The sequence below is a fragment of the Triticum dicoccoides genome, chromosome 6A (assembly GCF_002162155.2).
Source record: "Triticum dicoccoides isolate Atlit2015 ecotype Zavitan chromosome 6A, WEW_v2.0, whole genome shotgun sequence".
In the NCBI taxonomy this organism is placed as follows: domain Eukaryota; kingdom Viridiplantae; phylum Streptophyta; class Magnoliopsida; order Poales; family Poaceae; genus Triticum; species Triticum dicoccoides.
In genome coordinates this window covers 474011280-474032270 of record NC_041390.1, presented here as the reverse complement: position 1 = coordinate 474032270, position 20991 = coordinate 474011280, and the positions used below count along the sequence as shown (strand labels likewise).

At 44.5% G+C, this 20991-nt stretch overlaps 1 protein-coding gene across 1 annotated transcript; it reads right to left on the bottom strand.

Annotated features, from left to right (window-relative positions):
* Window positions 1-3993: 3993 nt before the first annotated feature.
* On the bottom strand, window positions 3994-5306 carry LOC119319377 (zinc finger protein ZAT1-like). Its single transcript, XM_037593865.1, has one exon. The coding sequence runs from the start codon at window positions 5219-5221 to the stop codon at window positions 4277-4279; it is 945 nt and encodes a 314-aa protein (XP_037449762.1). The 5' UTR covers window positions 5222-5306; the 3' UTR covers window positions 3994-4276.
* Between the last annotated feature and the right edge of the window lie 15685 nt (window positions 5307-20991).

Here is a 20991-nt window from a genome sequence, read left to right as displayed (position 1 = left end):
TGTATACACCCTATATGAGGATTTTTTTTTTAATAATTAAACAAAATGTCAAAGTAGTTTAGAACATTTTTTAGAATAAACTTGACTTTCTCTCGCACTAGTATAAAAAAACCAACGTTGACTTCAGGGCAAAAAAGACAAAAAAATATTTGCTATTATAGGTCATTATTCACACTATTTTAGTTTAAAAAATTGTCTTTTTTGAGAAGAAGTCAAAGGTTCTCACAAGTACAATGGAAGGTCAAGTTTATTTCAAAAATATTTTCACAATTTTTTGACTTTTTACTGAATTACTTTTTTTTTTTACATATAGGGTGTAGATACATCCAGGAACCGAACGTCCGCGTCCTATATCTCCCCAGTTGCTCCATGCATGATACTTCTGCACTTCTGCTTCAAACCCTTCCACATCGCAGCTTTTAGGCCGGTCCGAAACCAACAATCCCCGAAGAAATAATCACAGTCCTGGAGCAATGCCCTGGTACTCGTGCCGATCGAAGATGACATGCACCTTGTAGGAGTAGTACTGAAACTCGCAGCCATGCATCTTGCTTTACTTGCTTGGTTGCTCTGTAGCAACTGCAAAGCATGCAGCCATAAGCTGTAGCTAGATGATGCCGGCACATGCATCAGCTTGTCGCGTACGAAAGCTGCCCCAAGTGCTCACCGGGCGTCCATAGCTAGCTAGTTCGCCCGTGCAAGCTATCCTTGACGCACAAGCGAGGCGCCACCGCTGGCTAATGGACAAGCAAGGGCCGTCTCTAATTTGGACAGAATACTTCCCAGTTTTCCCACGCCAACGCCTATCTTCCTATATCTCTGATCCAAGATGCTTCCTGCCGCTGCCGTGTTTGCTGTGTTCCTGCACTCCTGCTGGCTAGCAGCACTGACCTGTATCTATTCCAGCTTGGGACTAACCTTCCGTTTGGGCCAAGGAGCAGTTATGCTAGCAGTACTTGCTCGTGGGCTACCATCTTCCAACTGCGTGCTACAGCCTACAGAGAGACGAAAACCTGGCACGCGTGCACATTTTACTATCCTCGATCGAGCCACTACTACATTACCTGCTGGCTTCATCAATAAACAGAAACTGGTGGAAAAAAAGAAGCAGAACTGGTACTGCATTACATGTGCATGCAGCATGCAATGTGTGAGTATAGTAGCACACTTGAGGATGAAATACTACACGTCTGCACATATGGAAATGAGCACGTAACTTATGAGTCGTTAACCAAAGAGACTTTTTAAAAAATGCTGCAGCTTAGCTATACTTGCATCCATGCTCGTTGCTGCTGGTTTGGTCCTATACCTAGCTACCAGATTCGAGGTGCGTATGGATGAAAATGATGTGCTAACTACAAGCCAAGTTTGTCCCTTTTCTTTCTAGACTAGATCCAACGAGTGACTCCACGGGAGATGTGTTTTTTAGAGAACGCAATTACACAAATCTCCCCGGACTGCAAGATAGCCGACTCGGCAACAATCCAGCAATGCAATGTTGCGTTCCTCGTCAGGATCTGCACCTTGCAACGCCAAGGTCGCCATCACGTGGCCGTTGGAACACACACAGCCGAGCTCAGATCCGAAGCTTAATCAGCAACTTCAAAGGAGTATTTTCTCCTTCTTTGGGCATGCACATACTGCCTGTTTCCTAGCAGTAAAATTAGGTAGGAGATTAGGACGTACGGGAAAGTGAAGATGGAGGAGCATGGGTGTCGAGCTAGCGAGCTACCGGTGCTTGCTTGGTTGTGGACCTGCTCGACGCGCGCGGCGTGCGTGCGGTGCCGTGCCGTTTCCAATGGCGAGCGAGGCACAGCACAGCGTAAAGCGTGACAAGGTACAGTGCGCCTCCCATTCGCCTTCACGGCTCGCTTGTTCGTGACCCCGGCCCAGGCCACCAACCATGCATGTGAGCCAGCAGCTAGCGAACGACTGCACGATCCATCCTCATACGGACGATCGAGAGGAATTCATTCAAGAACACCACATTTTAATGGCCACACACACACGTCGGGGCGATCTGCTGTTAAGTGCCAACTGACCAACCATGCATGCATGCATACATGCACGCCCAGAATCACCCATCTCCCACCTCTAGGCCGGGGCAAAATAGTCAGCATTCCAGTCGATGCTTAACGTGATAGGCATGCATGGATGGATGGCATGAGCATATCCATCCAGTTGGCTGGCTATGCCACTCCCAGAAGCCAACCAGCATGCACGCACTGGGCCGATCAATCCACCCATCGGCCCCCGGCCCATGCGACTCGTGTGACCAACTTTACTGAACCAAGCCACAGAATCATGAGTCGTGCATGCGTGGAGCTTGCTCAGTACCTACATTTGCTTGGGACGCAGGAGAAAGATCAAGCATCGCAGAGGTAGGTTGGTACTAAGTTGGTTGCTGGCTAGCTCGAGCTACCTAAGTAAGCTCGATCGGTAGCTACTCAAGAGCTAGCAGCTCACTTTCAGTGTCGCCGTATGCTGGTCCGGACGAAGGAGAATTTCCAGGCGTCCGCCAGGAGGCAGGAGTGGGACAGCGAACCGCTGGTGGTACATATATGGCGTGCACCGCGGTGCAGGCACAGATGCACCTGCTTCCACGCACGCTAAAGGAAAAAAGATTTCGCCGGCCTAAAGCGATACGATTACGATACACCTTCACGCGAACTGGGCGAGAGCGCACGCCTTTCAGCATCCAATGCACCGTCGTACTGCCCATTCATTAACCATAATGCTGCAAAATGCAATACTGGAGTAGTAATTAAGCAGCAGCACACGTCAGAAACGCCCGAGGTAAGTAAGTACGTGCAGCAAGCTCGTGATTTCGTGCGATTAATGTGGGATCGGATCAGGGTGTGCTGTATCAGTACGGGGATTAGGCGAGCTAGGCCAGCAGGAGAAGCGAGCGACGGCACGGTGATGATGGATGGCCCTGACACGGACGTGATCCAAAAGCCCCAGGCAAGCTACCAGGCACGACCGATCGGCAGGCGTTCAGCCCTGATCGGACGGCCACGGCAGCGGCTACCACGTAGCCCCACCGGCTGCGCTTTATCCCGGCCCGCACGGGGTACGACCTACAGTACCCAACTGGCGCGGTGCGGGCCCCACGCGTCAGCCTGACACCCGTGTGCACCAGCCATTTCGTCGTCGAGATCCGCTTCGGGCTCCGCGCCCACCGGCTTCTCCCAGATACGGGACGGGAAAGGCAGGCCAGGCCAGGGGAGGGGAGGGGGTCAAAACGCTACGCGCACATTAAACCGCGCGATTAATTCCGTGTTAATTCCTTCCCCCGGAATCAGCGGGGGGCCTGAATGACCGGCCGGATTCGCAGCGCCACCACCACCGCGCACCAACCTCCGGCTGGGGCGGGGCGGGGCGACACGTGGACGCCACCGGTGGGGGCGAGACGCTAACCGCCTGCCTCCAAACGTGGAGCCCGAGCCCTACAAAAACGACTGCCGTTTCTCCATCTCCATAAACAAAGAACGGCTGGCTGGCTGTTATCATCCGTATACTACGATTGATTCCAGCGGCCATGACCTCTGCAATTCTGCAACCTAGTACCGTACGTACGTGGAGTGTGTGGCCGGGGCCCACGCGCAGGGAGACATAGGTGGTTAATGAAAGAAATAGTGGTGGGGAACAAACAGGAGCACAAGGGTACGAGCAGCTGCTGCTGTTCATATGGCAGCAGCAACTGAAGGAGCGAAAGAAAGGAGGCAACGCAACTCAGACACAGAGCAAAGCACATTGCTTGCCATTGTGACTTTGGACACTAGGCAAAAGCTTAGCTCGTCTACTCTACTCTACTCCACTGCCATGCTTTTGTGCATGCTTTGGTCTCTAGCACTGCTTCTCAACTACTTGGTCTCAGTATAATGTGTGTGCTCTGGGCTATGCGAACATGGGGAGGAGATGGTTCAGCTGAAAAAGCGTTCCTTTTAAACCCCAATTCTGATGCTATAGCTGAATTCAGATCGTCGGATCAATAACAAACCACAGCTTATCTACACCAATTCCATAGCTTTTAAACGAACAGGAACGAAACGAACATCAACAGTTTAAAATCCTGTAAAAACAGATCAACGGAATCGAATGTACGAGCAAATTGACTGCCATCGACAACTACCAAAGATGGTTCTTTCTTATCTCTGTTTCTCTTCCTCTTTTTTTTCTACCTTTTGGTTTCTTGGATGGATGGATGGATGGATGGATAGATTTATCTCACCTCGGATCACCTCCTCGATTGGGATTAGCCGGAATGCTTGCTTCAGGAACCTGGATTGGAGGAGAAACGGGGATCTGACACGGCAGAGAGCTCCACATCCTCGAACGGCAGCGCGATGTTCAGATCGATCATGCCAAAGGCTTTGATCGGCGCCGGAGGAGCGGCGGCTGCATGCGCCTGTGCTGCGGCGGCGGCGGCGGAGCAAACATGGGACCTCTTGTGCCCACCAAGAGCTTGCCCGGAGGCGAACACGCGGTAGCAGTAGGGGCACTCCCGTGGCGACCCCTTCCCGTCCATGTCCTCGTCCCCCTCGCGTTCCATCAATGGCGCCGGTGCCAGCGGCTGCGGAGGAGGAGGAGGGGGAGCGATGGGAGGCGCGCAGCAGCCGCCCCTGCCGCCGCGCACGTGGCTGGCGCGGTGGCCGCCGAGAGCCTGGTAGGAACGGAATACCTTCTTGCACGCGCCGCACTGGAACCGTGTGCGCTTCTCCACCGGCGCCGGATCGGGAGCGGGGAGCGTGTAACCGCCGTCGCTCCCGTCGTCCGAGTAGTCGCCGTCGCCGTAGCCGCGCCCCGTCGAAGGCCAGGAGTCGCGGGAGAGCATCATGAGGGACAGCGCCACGTCCTCCTCCGGCGTGGCTGCGTCCGACACCGAGCTCAGCGGCTCGGTCTCGCCCCCGGCAGCGGCGGCGTGCGCGCGCTTGGGGTGCGGCGGGGTGGACTCGGCCTCACTCTCGCGATCCGAGAAGGCGACATCGGTGACGCGCAGGTTGCGCTTGGGATTCTCCCGGAGCGCGTAGATTGGAAGGGGCTTCTTGAAGCTGACGTCGCCGTCGGCGGCGGCGGTGAAGGAGGTGGACGCGGAGGACGCCGATGAGATCTGCTGCTTCGCGGCCGGGTTGCGGACGGAGTGGGAGCGCATGTGGCCTGCGAGGGCGCGGGGGCTGGCGAAGCGGCGGAAGCAGAGCTTGCATGTGTTCTTTGCCATGGCGAGAGCTTGGGGAGCTCGCTCGGGGAAAGCGTGGCAGGAGCTAGAATGGCGAGGAGAGAGGACGGGAGCAAACGAGAGAGCTGCGGCGGAAGTTAGAATATAGCGGAACAGCCAAGCTTCTCCTTCCTATTTATTTTTCCATTCTTATTTTCCTTTTTCTACGTTTTCTTTTTAATTCCGCGTTGACACTTTCCATTGCTGGGCCTGGGGGCTTTTTTATGCTTCCTGGCTCTGGCGCAGCATATCAAATCACAGATGCGCAGCTTGATATTTTCCAGCCTTAACTCCTTGCGTGCAAATCGCTTTCTATTTTTGTGGGATATACGTATGCCGGTTTTTTTATGTTATTATAAATAAAATTATGTAACCTGCATGGTGTAAAGTAATAAGTTAACACGGTGTAACGAACAACTTTTTTTGTTTTGATGAGAGGGAGGTGGACGGTCGAATGCAAGTATCAACCATTCACACGCAACCACAAACGACGATTACTATCATCCTTTACAACTCCCCCCCCCCCTCCCCACGCACTCATCACACCATGCCTTTTAAGAGTGAGCGTGACTTGTTACACAAATTATTCGATCTGCGTGCCACAAGGTGAGCATGACCCCTTTCCTCAAACCCTTCACGGTGTGCTTGCGATGGGGTGAATGTGACCTAATCCTCGACTTCATGGGTGCATGGCAGAAGGTGAGCGGGCCTCTCTTTCCTCAACTCTTCACGGTGTGGCTACCAGCTGCCTAACATGATCCCCCTTTTCCACGTTTTTCATGGCGTGTCTACTGAAAGATGAGCGTAATCCTTTGCCCCTCTCGATCACCAACACATGGGCACGCGATAGATCGTCCCAGTTTGGCATATTATGTATTCTTTTACTTTTTCTCATTCCCTAAAACCAACCCCTCTCCCTCCCACCTACCCTGGAGGGTTGGGTTGGGTGTCACCAAGTAGTGGCAGAAATGGAGCCACATCTTTGGAGAGTGGAGCCGGTGGGGGATGACAAAATGAGTTTTGGGCCTATTTCAAGGGATAAATGGGCCACTTGTTAAGGGTATGCACAAAGCATTCATAGGTTGCCCATGACGGCCCACACTGGCCTTTGCTGAAGCATTTGGCATTGTTAGTTGTCTTTCCTTTTCTTTATTTTATCCTTGTAGCAAATTGATGGTTTCTAATAACATAAATCAAAGGACTTGCCGTTACACTAAAAATATTATACATAGGCCTTAGAATTAGAACTTGCTTGAATCTAAATACCCATGTTGGAATATCCATAAAACTCCAAAGACAAATGAAACTTGTTTGAGAAGCAACACATACATTTGTTTTGCGAGAAGAACAAGGCCATATATTAATGGTGCAAATCCTTACTAGGGGAAATGTGGATACAATAAGTTCTTCAGATATGCGATCTAAAGTGAGAACATGCTATATGGCAAGCAAGCTATTACACTAAATAAGCAAGAGCAACATGGCTAGCAAGCAAATACAAAGAAAAGACACAGAAAGTATAAACCATCACTACAAAAAAACTACTTCTGACATGCATGTACATCTATAATGATTTTATGATAGAATTAACATAGTCATACATGTGCTGTCGTAGAAATGTTCCATGACAATACTCAAATTATCATCATGGAAGTGCTTTCGTCAAGGGTAACCGACATGTGGCATCCACCGGAACGGATCACCGTTGAGCTATCAGGTCCAGTTTTGGATCCGATAACCCGTTAACAACAACGACCAATGGCGATTTTCTACGTGTAAAATACTCATTGGCCGGAGGAAGCACATGTTGGCTTCGCAATGGGCTAGATGTCGTCAGTCCAATGGAGGAGACGTGGCTATGATCCGTCGACACATGGCAGGGCCCAACAGAGGCCCATATAGGTTAAAAAGGTTGGCCCAGTCAAAGGCCCGTTTGATTTACTCGGGTACTGGTGGGCTGGCCCACTAATGGCCTGATTAAACATGGCCCATTTATGGCCCACCGCTAGATCTGGCCTGTCAATTATTTGTCTAGTCTTTCGGCCCAACTACGACCCAGTGAGATTTCGGCCTGTTAGTGGCCCGATGTAGACATGGGCCCATTTCTGCCCGGTGTGACTTTCGGCCTGGTATTTGCCTGTGCTGCCCATGGGCCATATATGGTCCGACGCGACATCCGGCCCACTAACGGCCCGTGATCAAGGTGGCGACAGTTCATCCCAACGTGACTTTGGGCCTGTTAAAGGCCTGTAGTATAATTCGGCCCGCGATGCCTCTACTAAGCTTTCGGCCTCTTAAAGGCCCATGATGTCAGTGGGCCAACTAAGGCCCGAGATATGTTTCGGTCGGGTAACGGTCCATCACATAACTAGGCCAATAATGGCCCAGTCTACATTTCAGCTTGCTAAAGGCTCGTGGACAACTATTGAAAATTGAGGCCCAACATGCATTTCGGCCTGCTAAAGGCCCATGGTATCTTCTGGGCTATAACAGGCCAGGAGAATATTCAGCCCATCAAAGACCCGAAGCTACATAGGCCCAACTAAGCATTGGGTCCACATAAGGCTCAACTAAACATTGGGCCCAATGAAGGCCCATGTAAGTTGTGGGCCTGGCGCACCCACGAAGTGCTCAAATGGCCAGTCAGTGTAGGCCCAAGAAAGTTGCGGTCCAGCCCAATTGTGGCCCGCTGAAATGCAGCCCCGTTAGAGGGCGAATGTTTCGGCCCGGTCGCCTACATCAGATTTTTGCCATTTTTTTAGATAGCCAATGATGGCATATACGGTAACTAGTGGGAATTAAGAACAAACCTATTCTATACAATAAAGAAATTATGGCATAGTAACTTACAATAAACCTACACTATACAATAAAGGATTTATGGTATATTACATCCACTGGGCATTGAAGTTTGCCACCTGTGATCATAAAGCGCAACGGACAAGCAGATTACAAAAACTAGGCGCCATTGCAGGGTAACAAAATAATACTAAACCAAGACCACTTTCAAGACAGTTCAAGAAAGTTTAGCCTTGTGCGGGAGCTGCTGCGCAAGCAGTTGAGCAAGGATGTGAGACCGGCCTAGCATGTCGGTCATAGCTTCCATATGTAGCTCATTAGCAATGAGGTTCTCATTGGAGTTCTTCACGGTCTTCCTTAGAGATTGGACTTCAAGTCGAAGTTGAGTTGCATAATGCCTTTCCGCTGGAAGTTAAGACTGAAGAAGTCGAACTAATTCAGGCAGCGAATTCTGTGAGCTTGTGTGACTGCTAGTCTCAAGTAACTTGAACACTTCATCAAGACATGACTTTGGGGTTGTCTCACTATCTTCAAGATGTTTTGCCTTCTTTGCTGCAATATGTGCTGGGTTTGTCTCACAGCCTTCAGCAGACTTGTGCATGCCATCAGGCATATCACCTTGAAACAAGCACAGAGATGACAAGTTTTGCATGTATATAAATATAGATGGTAACTGTGCTGTCAATTCCATCGAATTTCAAATTAGAAAATAAAGAGACAGTTCAAAATGTCAATAGCATAATTTGGCATTGTTCATAATGCAGGGAGCTTCACCACACTACTGGATTACCATGTCAACAAAACAAGCATAGATGAAGGGCAAAAGACAATAATTGTCTCTATTTTGGTTAATGTGAATGGCATGTTGTTCATATCATCAGCCACATCAGTCGTCTTCCCCGGCTTCCCGTTGATCCCTTCCTAGGCCTCGCCGTCGTCCACCGCCTTGGTGCTCTTGGCACGGCGTGGTCAACATGGTCAATGAATGACAGCCATCGGAAGAGGATGCTACTTCATGAGCTTGTGTTGGTTTTTTCCTTGAGGAGGAAAGGGTCATGCAACAAAGTAGAGTAAGTATTTCCCTCAGTTTTGAGAACCAAGGTATCAATACAGTAGGAGACAACACACAAGTCATCGAATACCTTCACAAACAATCAAACAACTTGCACCCAACATGATAAAGGGGTTGTCAATCCCTTCACGGTTACTTGCAAAAGTATAGATAGATAAACGGTAAAGTAAATATTTTTGGTATTTTTGGTTTATAGAACGGAAAGTAAAAGATTGCAAAAAGAGTAGATTGGAAACTAATATTGTAGATCGAAAATGTATATGATGGAAAATATACCCCGGGGCCATAGGTTTCACTAGAGGCTTCTCTCAAGATAGAAAATATTACGATGGGTGAACAAATTACTGCTAAGCAATTGATAGAAAAGCGCAAAGTTATGATGATATCTAAGGCAATGATGATGAATATAGGCATCACGTCCGTGTCAAGTAGACCGAAACGATTTTGCATCTACTACTATTACTCCACACATCGACCGCTATCCAGCATGCTTCTAGAGTATTAAGTTCATAAAGAACAGAACAACACATTAAGCAAGATGAGATGATGTAGAGGAATTAACTCAAGCAATATGATGAAAACCCCATCTTTTTATCCTCGATGGCAACAATACAATACGTGCCATGTTGCCCCTACTATCACTAGAAAAGGACACCGCAAGATTGAACCCAAAGCTAAGCACTTCTCCCATTGCAAGAAAAACCAATCTAGTTGGCCAAACAAAACCGATAGTTCGAAGAGAATTACAAAGATATCAAATCATGCATAAAATGATTCAGAGGAGATTCAAATAATATTCATAGATAAGTTGATCATAAACCCACAATTAATCGGATCTCGGCAAACACACCTCAAAAAAGTATTACATCAAATAGATCTCCAAGAACATCAAGGAGAACATGGTATTAAGAATCAAAGAGAGAGAAGAAGCCATCTAGCTACTAGCTATGGACCCGTAAGTTTGTGGTACAGTACTCACGCTTCATCAGAAGGGCAATGGAGTTGATGTAGAAGCCCTCCGTGATCGAATCCCCCTCCGGCGGGACGCCGGAAAAGGCCTCTAGGGATCTCACGGGTACAGAAAGTTGCGGTAGTGGAAAAGTGTTTTCGTGGCTCCCCTGGTTGGTTTGGGGATATATGGGAATATATTGTTGGGAAACATAGCATGCAATTTCAAAAAAATTCCTATGCTCACGCAAGATCTATCTAGGAGATTCATAGCAACGAGAGGGGGAGAGTATGTCTACGTACCCCTCGTAGACCGAAAGCGGAAGCGTTTGACAAGGCGGTTGATGTAGTCGGACTTCTTCTAGCTCCGACCGATCAAGCACCGAACGTACGACACCTCCGAGTTCTACACACGTTTAGTGTGATGACGTCCCTCACCTTCTTGATCCAGCAAGGTGTCGAGGAAGTAGATGAGTTCCGTCAACATGACAGCGTGGCGACGGTGATGGTGAAGTGATCCATGCAGGGCTTCGCCTAAGCACCGCGAGAATATGACCGAGGTTGTAAACTATGGAGGGGGGCACCACACACGGCTAACAAATGATGTTGTGTGTCTTCTAGGCGCCTCCCCCTCATATATATATATAGGTCGAAGGGAGAGGGAGCATCCAAGGGGGGCGCCCCAAGTAGGAGGAATCCTACTTGGGGTCCTCCCCAATTCTCCCCCCTTCGTTATTAACCCGAGGGGAAAGGAAAGAGAGGGGGAGGGAAGGAAGGAGGAGGCCGAATCCTCCCCTTTCCTTCTCCTTTCCCCTCTTTCCTTCTCCTCCTACTTCAGCCTATATGGGGGTGCACTAGCCCCTTGTGGGCTGGTCTATCCGTCTCTTGGCCCATAAGGCCCATATCTTTGTCCGGGGGTGCCCGAAACCCCTTCCGGTGACCCGACATGTACCCGATACCCTCCGGAACACTTCCGGTGTATGTATACTATCGTCCTATATATCAATCTTTACCTCTCAACCATTTAGAGACTCCTCGTCATGTCTATGATATCATCCGGGACTCCGAACAACATTTGGTCACCAAATCACATAACTCATATAATAATAATCGTCATCGAACGCGTTAAGCATGCGGACCCTACGGGTTCGAGAACTATGTAGACATGATCGAGGCACCTCTCCGGTCAATAACCAATAGCGGAACCTGGACGCTCATATTGGTTCCTACATATTCTACGAAGATCTTTATCGGTCAAACCACATAACAACATACGTTGTTCCCTTTGTCATCGGTATGTTACTTGCCCGAGATTCGATCGTCGGTATCCTAATACTTAGTTCAATCTCGTTACCGGCAAGTCTATTTACTCGTTCCGTAATACATCATCCCGCAACTAACTCATTAGTCACTTTGCTTGCAAGGCTTCTTATGATGGGTGTTACCGAGAGGGCCCGGAGATACCTCTCTGATACTCGGAGTGACAAATCCTAATCTCGATCTATGCCACCCCAACAAACACCTTCGAAGATATCTGTAGAGCGTCTTTATAATCACCCAGTTACGTTGTGACGTTTGATAGCAAACAAGGTATTGCTACGGTATCCGGGAGTTGCATAATCTCATAGTCAAAGGAATATGTATTTGACATGAAGAAAGAAATAAAACTGAAATATCAATATGCTAAGCTAACGGATGGGTCTTGTCCATCACATCATTCTCCTAATGATGTGATCCCATTCATCAAATGACAACACATGTCTATGGTTAGGAAAGTTAACTATCTTTGATTAACGAGCTAGTCTAGTAGAGGCTTACTAGGGACACGATGTTTTGTCTATGTATCCACACATGCATCAAGTTTCCGGTTAATACAATTCTAGCATGAATAATAAATATTTATCATGATATAAGGAAATATAAAATAACAACTTTATTATTGCCACTTGGGAATATTTCCTTCAGTCTCCAACTTGCACTAGAGTCAATAATCTAGTTCACATCGCCATGTGATTTAACATCAATAGTTCACATCTTTATGTGATTAACACCCATAGTTCACATCGCCATGTGACCAACACCCAAAGGGTTTATTAGAGTCAATAATCTAGTTTACATCGCTATGTGATTAACACCCAAAGAGTACTAAGGTGTGATCGTGTTTTTGCTTGTGAGAGAAGTTTAGTCAACGGGTCTGCCACATTCAGATCTGTATGTATTTTGCAAATTTCTATGTCTACAATGCTCTGCATGGAGCTACTCTAGATAATTGCTCCCACTTTCAATATGTATCCAGATCAAGACTCAGAGTCATCCAGATCGGTGTCAAATCTTGCATCGACGTAACTCTTTACGGCGAACTCTTTATCATCTCCATAACCGAGAAACATTTCCTTAGTCCTGTTTAGGTACCTAAGGATAATTTTGACCGCTGTCCAGTGATCTACTCCTAGATCACTATTGTACCCCCTTGCCAAACTCATGGCAAGGCACACAACAGGTCTGGTACACAGCATGGCATACTTTATAGAACCTATGACTAAGGCATATAGGGAATGACTTTCATTCTATCTCTATATTCTGTCGTGGTTAGGTTTTGAGTCTTACTCAAAGTCACACCTTGTAACACAGGAAAGAACCCTTTCTTTGACTGATCCATTTTGAACTGCTTCAAAACTTTATCAAGGTATGTGCTTTGTGAAAGTCCTATCAAGTGTCTTGATCTATCTCTATAGATTTTGATGCCCAATATATAAGCAGCTTCACCGAGGTCTTTCATTTGAAAAATTCTTATTCAAGTATCCTTTTATGATATCCAGAAATTCTATATCATTTCCAATCAACAATATGTCATCCACATATAATACTAGAAATGCTTCAGATCCCACACTCACTTTCTTGTAAATACAGACTTCTCCAAAAGTCTATATAAAACCATATGCTTTGATCACCTCATCAAAGCGTATATTCCAACTTCGAGATGCTTGCACAAGTCCATAAATGGAACACTGGAGCTTGCACACATTGTTAGCACCTTATGATTCACGTTCGACCTTTCGATCTCCAGTGTTCCAAGGCCATGTTGTACATGCCAGGCTCGTCAAGTTTAACCCGACTATTCTGCATGTGCAAAACTATCTTGCACCCATTGTATGGAACGTAGAGTCTATCACACCGATCATCACGTGGTGTCTCAACACGACAAACTGTCGCAACGGTGCATACTCAGGGAGAACACTTATACCTTGAAATTTTGTTAAGGGATCATCTTATAATGCTACCGTGATACATCTCCGTCGTATCTACTTTTCCAAACACTTTTGCCCTTGTTTTGGACTCTAACTTGCATGATTTGAATGGAACTAACTTGGACTCATGCTATTTTCAGCAGAATTGCTATGGTGTTATTTTTTGTGCAGGAATAGAAGTTCTCGGAATGACCTAAAAATCAACGGAGCATTATTCTGGAACATATAATGAAGATTGGAAGGAAGATCCAAGTCAGGGGGTGTCCCACCTATCCACAAGGGTGGGGGCGCGCCCCCTGCCTCGTGGGCCCCCTGATGCTCCACCGACCTCAACCTAGACTCCATATATTCACTTTCGGGGAGAAAAAACCAGAGGAGAAGGATTCATCACATTTTACGATATAGAGCCGCCGCCAAGCCCTAAACTCTTTCGGGAGGACTGATCTGGAGTCCGTTCGGGGCTCCGGAGAGGGGAATCCGTCGCCATCGTCATCATCAACCATCCTCCATCACCAATTTCATGATGCTCACCACCGTGCGTGAGTAATTCCATCGTAGGCTTGCTGGACGGTGATGGGTTGGATGAGATTTATCATGTAATCGAGTTAGCTTTGTTAGGGTTTGATCCCTAGTATCCACTATGTTCTGAGATTGATGTTGCTATGACTTTGCTACGCTTAATGCTTGTCACTCGGGCCCGAGTGCCATGATTTCAGATCTGAACCTATCATGTTTTCATCAATATATGAGAGTTCTAGATCCTATCTTGCAAGTCTATAGTCACCTATTATGTGTTATGATCCGTTAACCACGAAGTGAAAATAATGGGGATACTTACCGGTGATGACCGTAGTTTGAGGAGTTCATGTATTCACTATGTGTTAATGCTTTGTTCCGGTACTCTATTAAAAGGAGGCCTTAATATCCCTTAGTTTTCACTAGGACCCAGCTGCCACGGGAGGGTAGGACAAAAGATGCCATGCAAGTTCTTTTCCATAAGCACGTATGACTATATTCGGAATGCATGCCTACATTACATTGATGAACTGGAGCTAGTTCTGTGTCACCCTAGGTTATGACTATTACATGATGAACCGCATCCGGCATAATTCTCCATCACCGATCCATTGCCTACGAGCTTTCCATATATTGTTCTTCGCTTATTTACTTTTCCGTTGCTATTGTTATCATTACTACAAAATACCAAAAACATTACTTTTGCTACTGTTACTTTTGCTATCGTTACCACTACTATCATATTACTTTGCTACTAAACACATTGCTCCAGATATTAAGTTTCCAGGTGTGGTTGAATTGAAACTCAGTTGCTAATACTTGAGAATATTCTTTGGCTCCCCTTGTGTCGAATCAATAAATTTGGGTTGAATACTCTATCCTCGAAAACTGTTGCGATCCCCTATACTTGTGGGTTATCAATACTATTTTCTGGCACCGTTGCCGTGAAGCATAGCTCTATTCTTTGAGTCACTTGGGATTTATATCCGCTTATCATTATGAAGAACTTGAAAGACACTAAAACAAAAATGTATCCCTCAACTACGAGGGGAGGTAAGGAACTGCCATCTAGCTCTGCACTTGATTCACCTTCTATTTTGAGGAAGCTTGCGACACCTATACCTGCTTCTGCTATTAATTCTGATATGTCGCATGTTATTGATGATGCCACTTCTGCTATGCATGATACTTATGATGAAACTACTTCTATGCTTGATACTACTATGCCACTGGGTGAATTTCTTGATGAACAACTTGCTAGGGCTAGAGAGAATGAAATTATTGAAACTGATAATATTGATGAAAGTGATGATATAGACTCTCCCCCTACATATGAATTACCTGTTGTGCCTGAGGGCTATGTTATGGATGAAGAAACTGCTAGAGATTTTCTTGCTTGCAATGATAGGAGTGATCTTAAGAAATTATTAGCTAAGCTAAAACAAAAAAACTTTGATTGCTAGAATGAAATATGATCCTAGTTATGCTACTTCACCTATCTTTGTTACTGATAAGGATTATGATTTCTCTGTTGATCCTGAGATAATTGCTTTAGTTGAATCTGATCCTTTCTATGGTTATGAATCTAAAACTGTTGTGGCACATCTTACTAAATTAAATGATATAGCTACCCTGTTCACTAATGATGAGAGAACTCATTATTATTATATCCTTAAAATATTTCCATTCTCATTAAAGGGTGATGCTAAGATATGGTTTAATTCTCTTGATCCTGGTTGTGTGCGTAGTCCCCAGGATATGATTTATTACTTCTCTGCTAAATATTTCCCTGCTCATAAGAAACAAGCTGCTTTAAGGGAAATATATAATTTTGTGCAAATTGAAGAAGAGAGTCTCCCACAAGATTGGGGGAGGCTTCTCCAATTACTTAATGCTTTGCCTAATCATCCTCTTAAGAAAAATGAAATACTTGATATCTTTTATAATGGACTAACGGATGCTTCCAGAGACCACCTGGATAGTTGTGCTGGTTGTGTTTTCAGGGAAAGAACACCATATGAAGCTGAAATTTTATTGAATAATATGTTGACTAATGAAAATAATTGGACACTTCCTCATCCAATTCCTGATCCAGTTCCTGAACCAACTCCTAAGCCAACTCCGAAGAAGAGGGGTATTCTATTTCTCAGTCCTGAAGATATGCAAGAGGCAAAGAAATCTATGAAGGAAAAAGGTATTAAAGCTGAAGATGTTAAGAATTTACCTCCTATTGAAGAAATACATGGTCTTAATTTACCGCCTGTTGAAGAAGTACATGGTCTTGATAACCCGACACAGGTAGTAAAGGTAAATTCTATCTATAGATATGATAAAGCTGAAATCCCATTTACTAAGTTTGCTAGCCCATGCTTGGATGAGTTTGATGACTTTATGGTCAAACAGGAAAACTTCAATGCTTATTTTGGTAGAGAATTAAAATGCAATGCTGATATGCTTGAACACTTGGGTGATTATATGGCTAATGTTAAAGGTGAACTTAAACTTATTAGTAAACATGCTTCTATGGTTACCACTCAAGTAGAACAAGTACTTAAAGCTCAGAATGATTTGCTCAACGAATTAAATAGTAAGAAAAGTGATAATGCTGTTAGAGTTATGACTAGAGGTGGTAAAATGACTCAGGAACCTTTGTATCATGAGGGCCATCCTAAGAGAATTGAGCAAGATTCTCAGAGAAATATTATTGATGCACCTAGTCATTCTAAAAGGAAGAAAAAGAAAAATGATAGGACTTTGCATGCTTCTAGTTAACCTGTTATTGACACACCTGAGAATCCTAATGATATCTCTATTTCTGATGCTGAAACACAATCTGGTAATGAAGATGAACCTAGTAATAATGTTAATGATGATGTTCATATTGATGCTCAACCTAGTAATGACAATGAAGTAGAGATTGAACTTGTTGTTGATCTTGATAACCCACAATCAAAGAATCAACGTTATGATAAGAGAGACTTTGTTGCTAGGAAGCACGGTAAGGAAAGAGAACCATGGGTCCAGAAATCCATGCCTTTTCCTCCTAAACCATCCAAGAAAAAGGATGATGAGGATTTTGAGCGCTTTGCTGAAATGATTAGACCTATCTTCTTGCGTATGTGTTTGAATGATATGGTCAAAATGAATCCTTATGCTAAGTATATGAAAGAAATTTTTACTAATAAAAGAAAGATACCGGAAGCTGAAATTTCCACCATGCTTGCTAATTATACTTTTAAAGGTGGAATACCTAAGAAACCAGGAGATCCCGGAGTACCAACTATACAATGCTCCATTAAAAGAAACTATGTTAAAACTGCTTTATGTGATCTTGGAGCCGGTGTTAGTGTTATGCCTCTCTCTTTGTATCGTAGACTTGATTTGAATAAGTTGACACCTACTGAAATATCTTTGCAAATGGCTGATAAATCAACTGCTATACCTGTCGGTATTTGTGAGGATGTGCCTGTTGTGGTTGCGAACGTTACTATTTTAACAGACTTTGTTATTCTTGATATTCCCGAGGACGATAGTATGTCTATTATTCTTGGAAGACCCTTTTTGAATACCGCAGGGGCTGTTATTGATTGCACCAAAGGCAGTGTCACTTTTCATGTGAGTGGCAATGAGCATACGGTACACTTTTTGAGGAAAGAACCTCAAGTTCATAGTATAAACTCTATTGGAAAAATTCCATCGATTATTTTTGGAGGTTTTGAATTTCCTCTTCCTACTGTCAAGAAGAAATATGATATTCTTATTGTTGGGGATGTGCATATCCCCGTTGAGGTAACCTAGTGTTATTCGAAAATTCTCCGATTCCATGTTATTTGGAATGAGTTTGTTAGCAAGACCTGATCAACCTTGTTAGTGGATTCCTTTTGATGAGCATGATATGGATGAATTTAGAAAACACAACTCTTTGTACCCTCTTTTTACTTTTTGTTATTTATATTAAATAAAGCAAAAATAGTAATTTCTGTCTGTTTTCTGAATTATCCATGCAATAAAAAATACCCCGAAAATAAAAGTTCTCCAAATGCCCTGAAATTTAAATATGATTTTTTCTGAAATATTTGAGAATATCTGACACTGAGAACACAACAGGGGGAGCAAGCACCTGGCCACGAGGGTGGAGGGCGCGCCCCCTGCCTCATGGGCCCACGGTGGCTCCCCTCCACTTATTCCAGCTACCACACACTCCTTCTTCCTCCCACAAACACCACTAACCAGCTCAAACCCGAGCCCAAGCTCATTTTGTTGCCATTTTCGATCTCCTTGCTCAAAGCACCTCTCACAAAACTGCTTTGGGGGATTGTTCCTTGGTATGTGACTCCTCCAATGGTCCAATTAGTTTATGTTCTAGTGCTTTATTCATTGCATATTTTTGCTGCTTAGGTGACCCTGTTCTTGAGCTTGCATGTCAAATTTATATGGTCAAAAGTAGTTTTGATGCATGATATTACCTCTAGGCACTTGTAGGAGTAGTTGCTATCAATATTGTTGAGTTTGGTTCACTTTTATTTTGAAGTTACTAAAATTTCAGAAATTTTTCTGAGGAAGAAATATGTTTAGGAAAATGTACCAAGGTGGTCCTTCAAGGAAGCAAGGATCCAGGCTCGCAATGTGCGATGCCGACGAAGAACCACCGAGGGACGCTCAAGTGCGGGCTTGTGAATGGCCTTTGGAGGACGTTATGGATCGAGCAGGAATCAAGGAAGAATTTAACGCATATGTGTGTAATGCTGATCTTGAGAGCTTTGAGGTAGACAAATGCCGCCAGTACCACCATCTCACTAATTCCTTTGTGAGGAGGTTTGAATTTTCATCATCACGCAATTCTCAAACTGTCCTGTTTGATCTCTATGAAAATTCTTATACTATGGAATTAGAGGATTTTAATACTGCTTGCAAACTTTCACAATGGGGTAGTCCTAATGAACCTCGCAAATCTAAATTTAGAGATTTTCTTGCTAGTATAACTGTTGGGGAATCTAGAGAGATAACACAAGCTACCATAGGGAGCATTCATTTTCCTGCTATACATTATTTTGCTCTCTTCATAGGTAGGTGCATAAATGGTAAGGATGAAGCATGTCACATGTGTGTCCCTGACCTTAGTGTTCTCAGAAGTGCTGTATTAGAAGATAGACATTATAATTTGGGAGCCATTGTTGTACGTAGGTTGCATAATAATATATTTAGTGGAGATTTCTTCGGTGGAATTTATGCAACCCGTCTAGCTAATTTTCTTGGTGTACCCATACGTGGGTATGATGTTGAGTTGCCTCCTGTTTATTTGGATTATGAGGCCATGGTTCATCATCAGTTTGTTGAGAGGAACGATCAGTTCCTCCAGTACCAACTAATATTTGACAGACGACGCACCTATCACGTCGCTCTCCCTGCTCCAGCTTTCTTTGACTTTCAGGAAAAAGGGAGATATGTTATAACCAGGGAGGAGGCGGACGAGTATACGAGGAGGATGGAGACGGCCTGTCTCCAAGCGGCAGCTCATGAGGCAATAGCTGCTGCATCTCAGTACGACCCCAACTATCACTTTGGATATCCGCCAGGCCAGCCGTGGCCATAGACCAACTTAGGCCAAAAGCCTAAGCTTGGGGGAGTACGTATTTCTCACCGAAATTACATTCATGTTCACACACTCATTGCTAGTTGTCGGTGCTCATACTTTTTCATTGTATCATCCATGCTAGTTTATTTTCCTTTTTATGCTTTCTTCTTGTGTGTTTGATAAACCTTAAGAAAAACAAAAAAATTAGTTGCAACTTTTAGTTAGTTTACTTTCCATGCTTGTAGTAGTAATTAAAAAGAAAACTCAAAAAGATTTCTCGTTCTTCTTTTGCTTGTTGGGAGCTTTCCCATGTAAATATTTTTATTTCTTTTCTTTGGGGGTCGATAGGAGAAGACCATAATGAAAATGTTGAAGTGGCTCTTATATGCATTATTGTTGATCTGACAAAGAGCCCATATTACCTTGTCTTCTCTCTTGAATTGAATGCTTACAGATTCCAGCTTAGTCCAATGCACGTGCACTATTATTATTATCCACACTATTCGGTCATGCAAGTGAAAGGAAATAATGATGTTTATATGATGAACTTATTGAGATGAGAAAAGCTGGTATGAACTCGACCTCTCCTGTTTTTGTAAATATGATTAGTCCATCGTTCCTGATTCAGCCTATTATGAATGAAACATGTTTGCAATGAAAATTAGAGATTATAGTTGCTTATGCCATACTTAATTTGCTAGGAGTTTATAATGGTTTACCTTGTGTGCCAACATGCTATTAAAATGGTTGTGATGTGGTATGATAGGGTGGTATCCTCCTTTGAATGATTTGAGTGGCTTGACTTGGCACATGTTCACGCATGTAGTTAAAACAAAATCAACATAGCCTCCATGATATTTATGTTCATGGTGCATTATATCCTACTCATGCTTGCATTCGATGTTGATTAATTTTAATGCATGTTCATGATTGTTGTCGCTCTCTAGCTGGTCGCTTCCCAGTCTTTTGCTAGCCTTCACTTGTACTAAGCGGGAATACTGCTTGTGCATCCAATTCCATAAACCCCAAAGTTCTTCCACATGAGTCCACCATACATACCTATATATGGTATCTACCTGCCGTTCCAAGTAAATTTGTATGTGCCAAACTCTAAACCTTCAAATAAATATCTTGTTTTGTATGCTCGAATAGCTCATGTATCAACTAGGGCTGTCCGTATCTTCCATGTTAGGTGGGTTATTCTCAAGAGGAGTGGACTCCGCTCCTCACTCACGAGAAAATGGCTGGTCACCGGGATGCCCAGTCACATGCTTTATGCAAATCAAATCAAAATAACTGCAAACAAAACTCCCCCGGGACTCTTGTTAGTTGGAGGAACTCGTTGTTTCGAGCAAGCCATGGATTGATGCTTGTTGGTGGAGGGGGAGTATAAACTTTACCATTCTGTTTGGGAACTGCCTATAATGTGTGTAGCATGGAAGATATCGCCATCTCTTGGTTGTTATGTTGACAATGAAAGTATACCGCTCAAAATATTATTCATATCTATTTCAAAACCGAGCTCTGGCACCTCTACAAATACCTACTTCCCTCTGTGAAGGGTCTATCTATTTACTTTTATGCTGAGTCATCATCCTCTTACTAAAAAGCACCA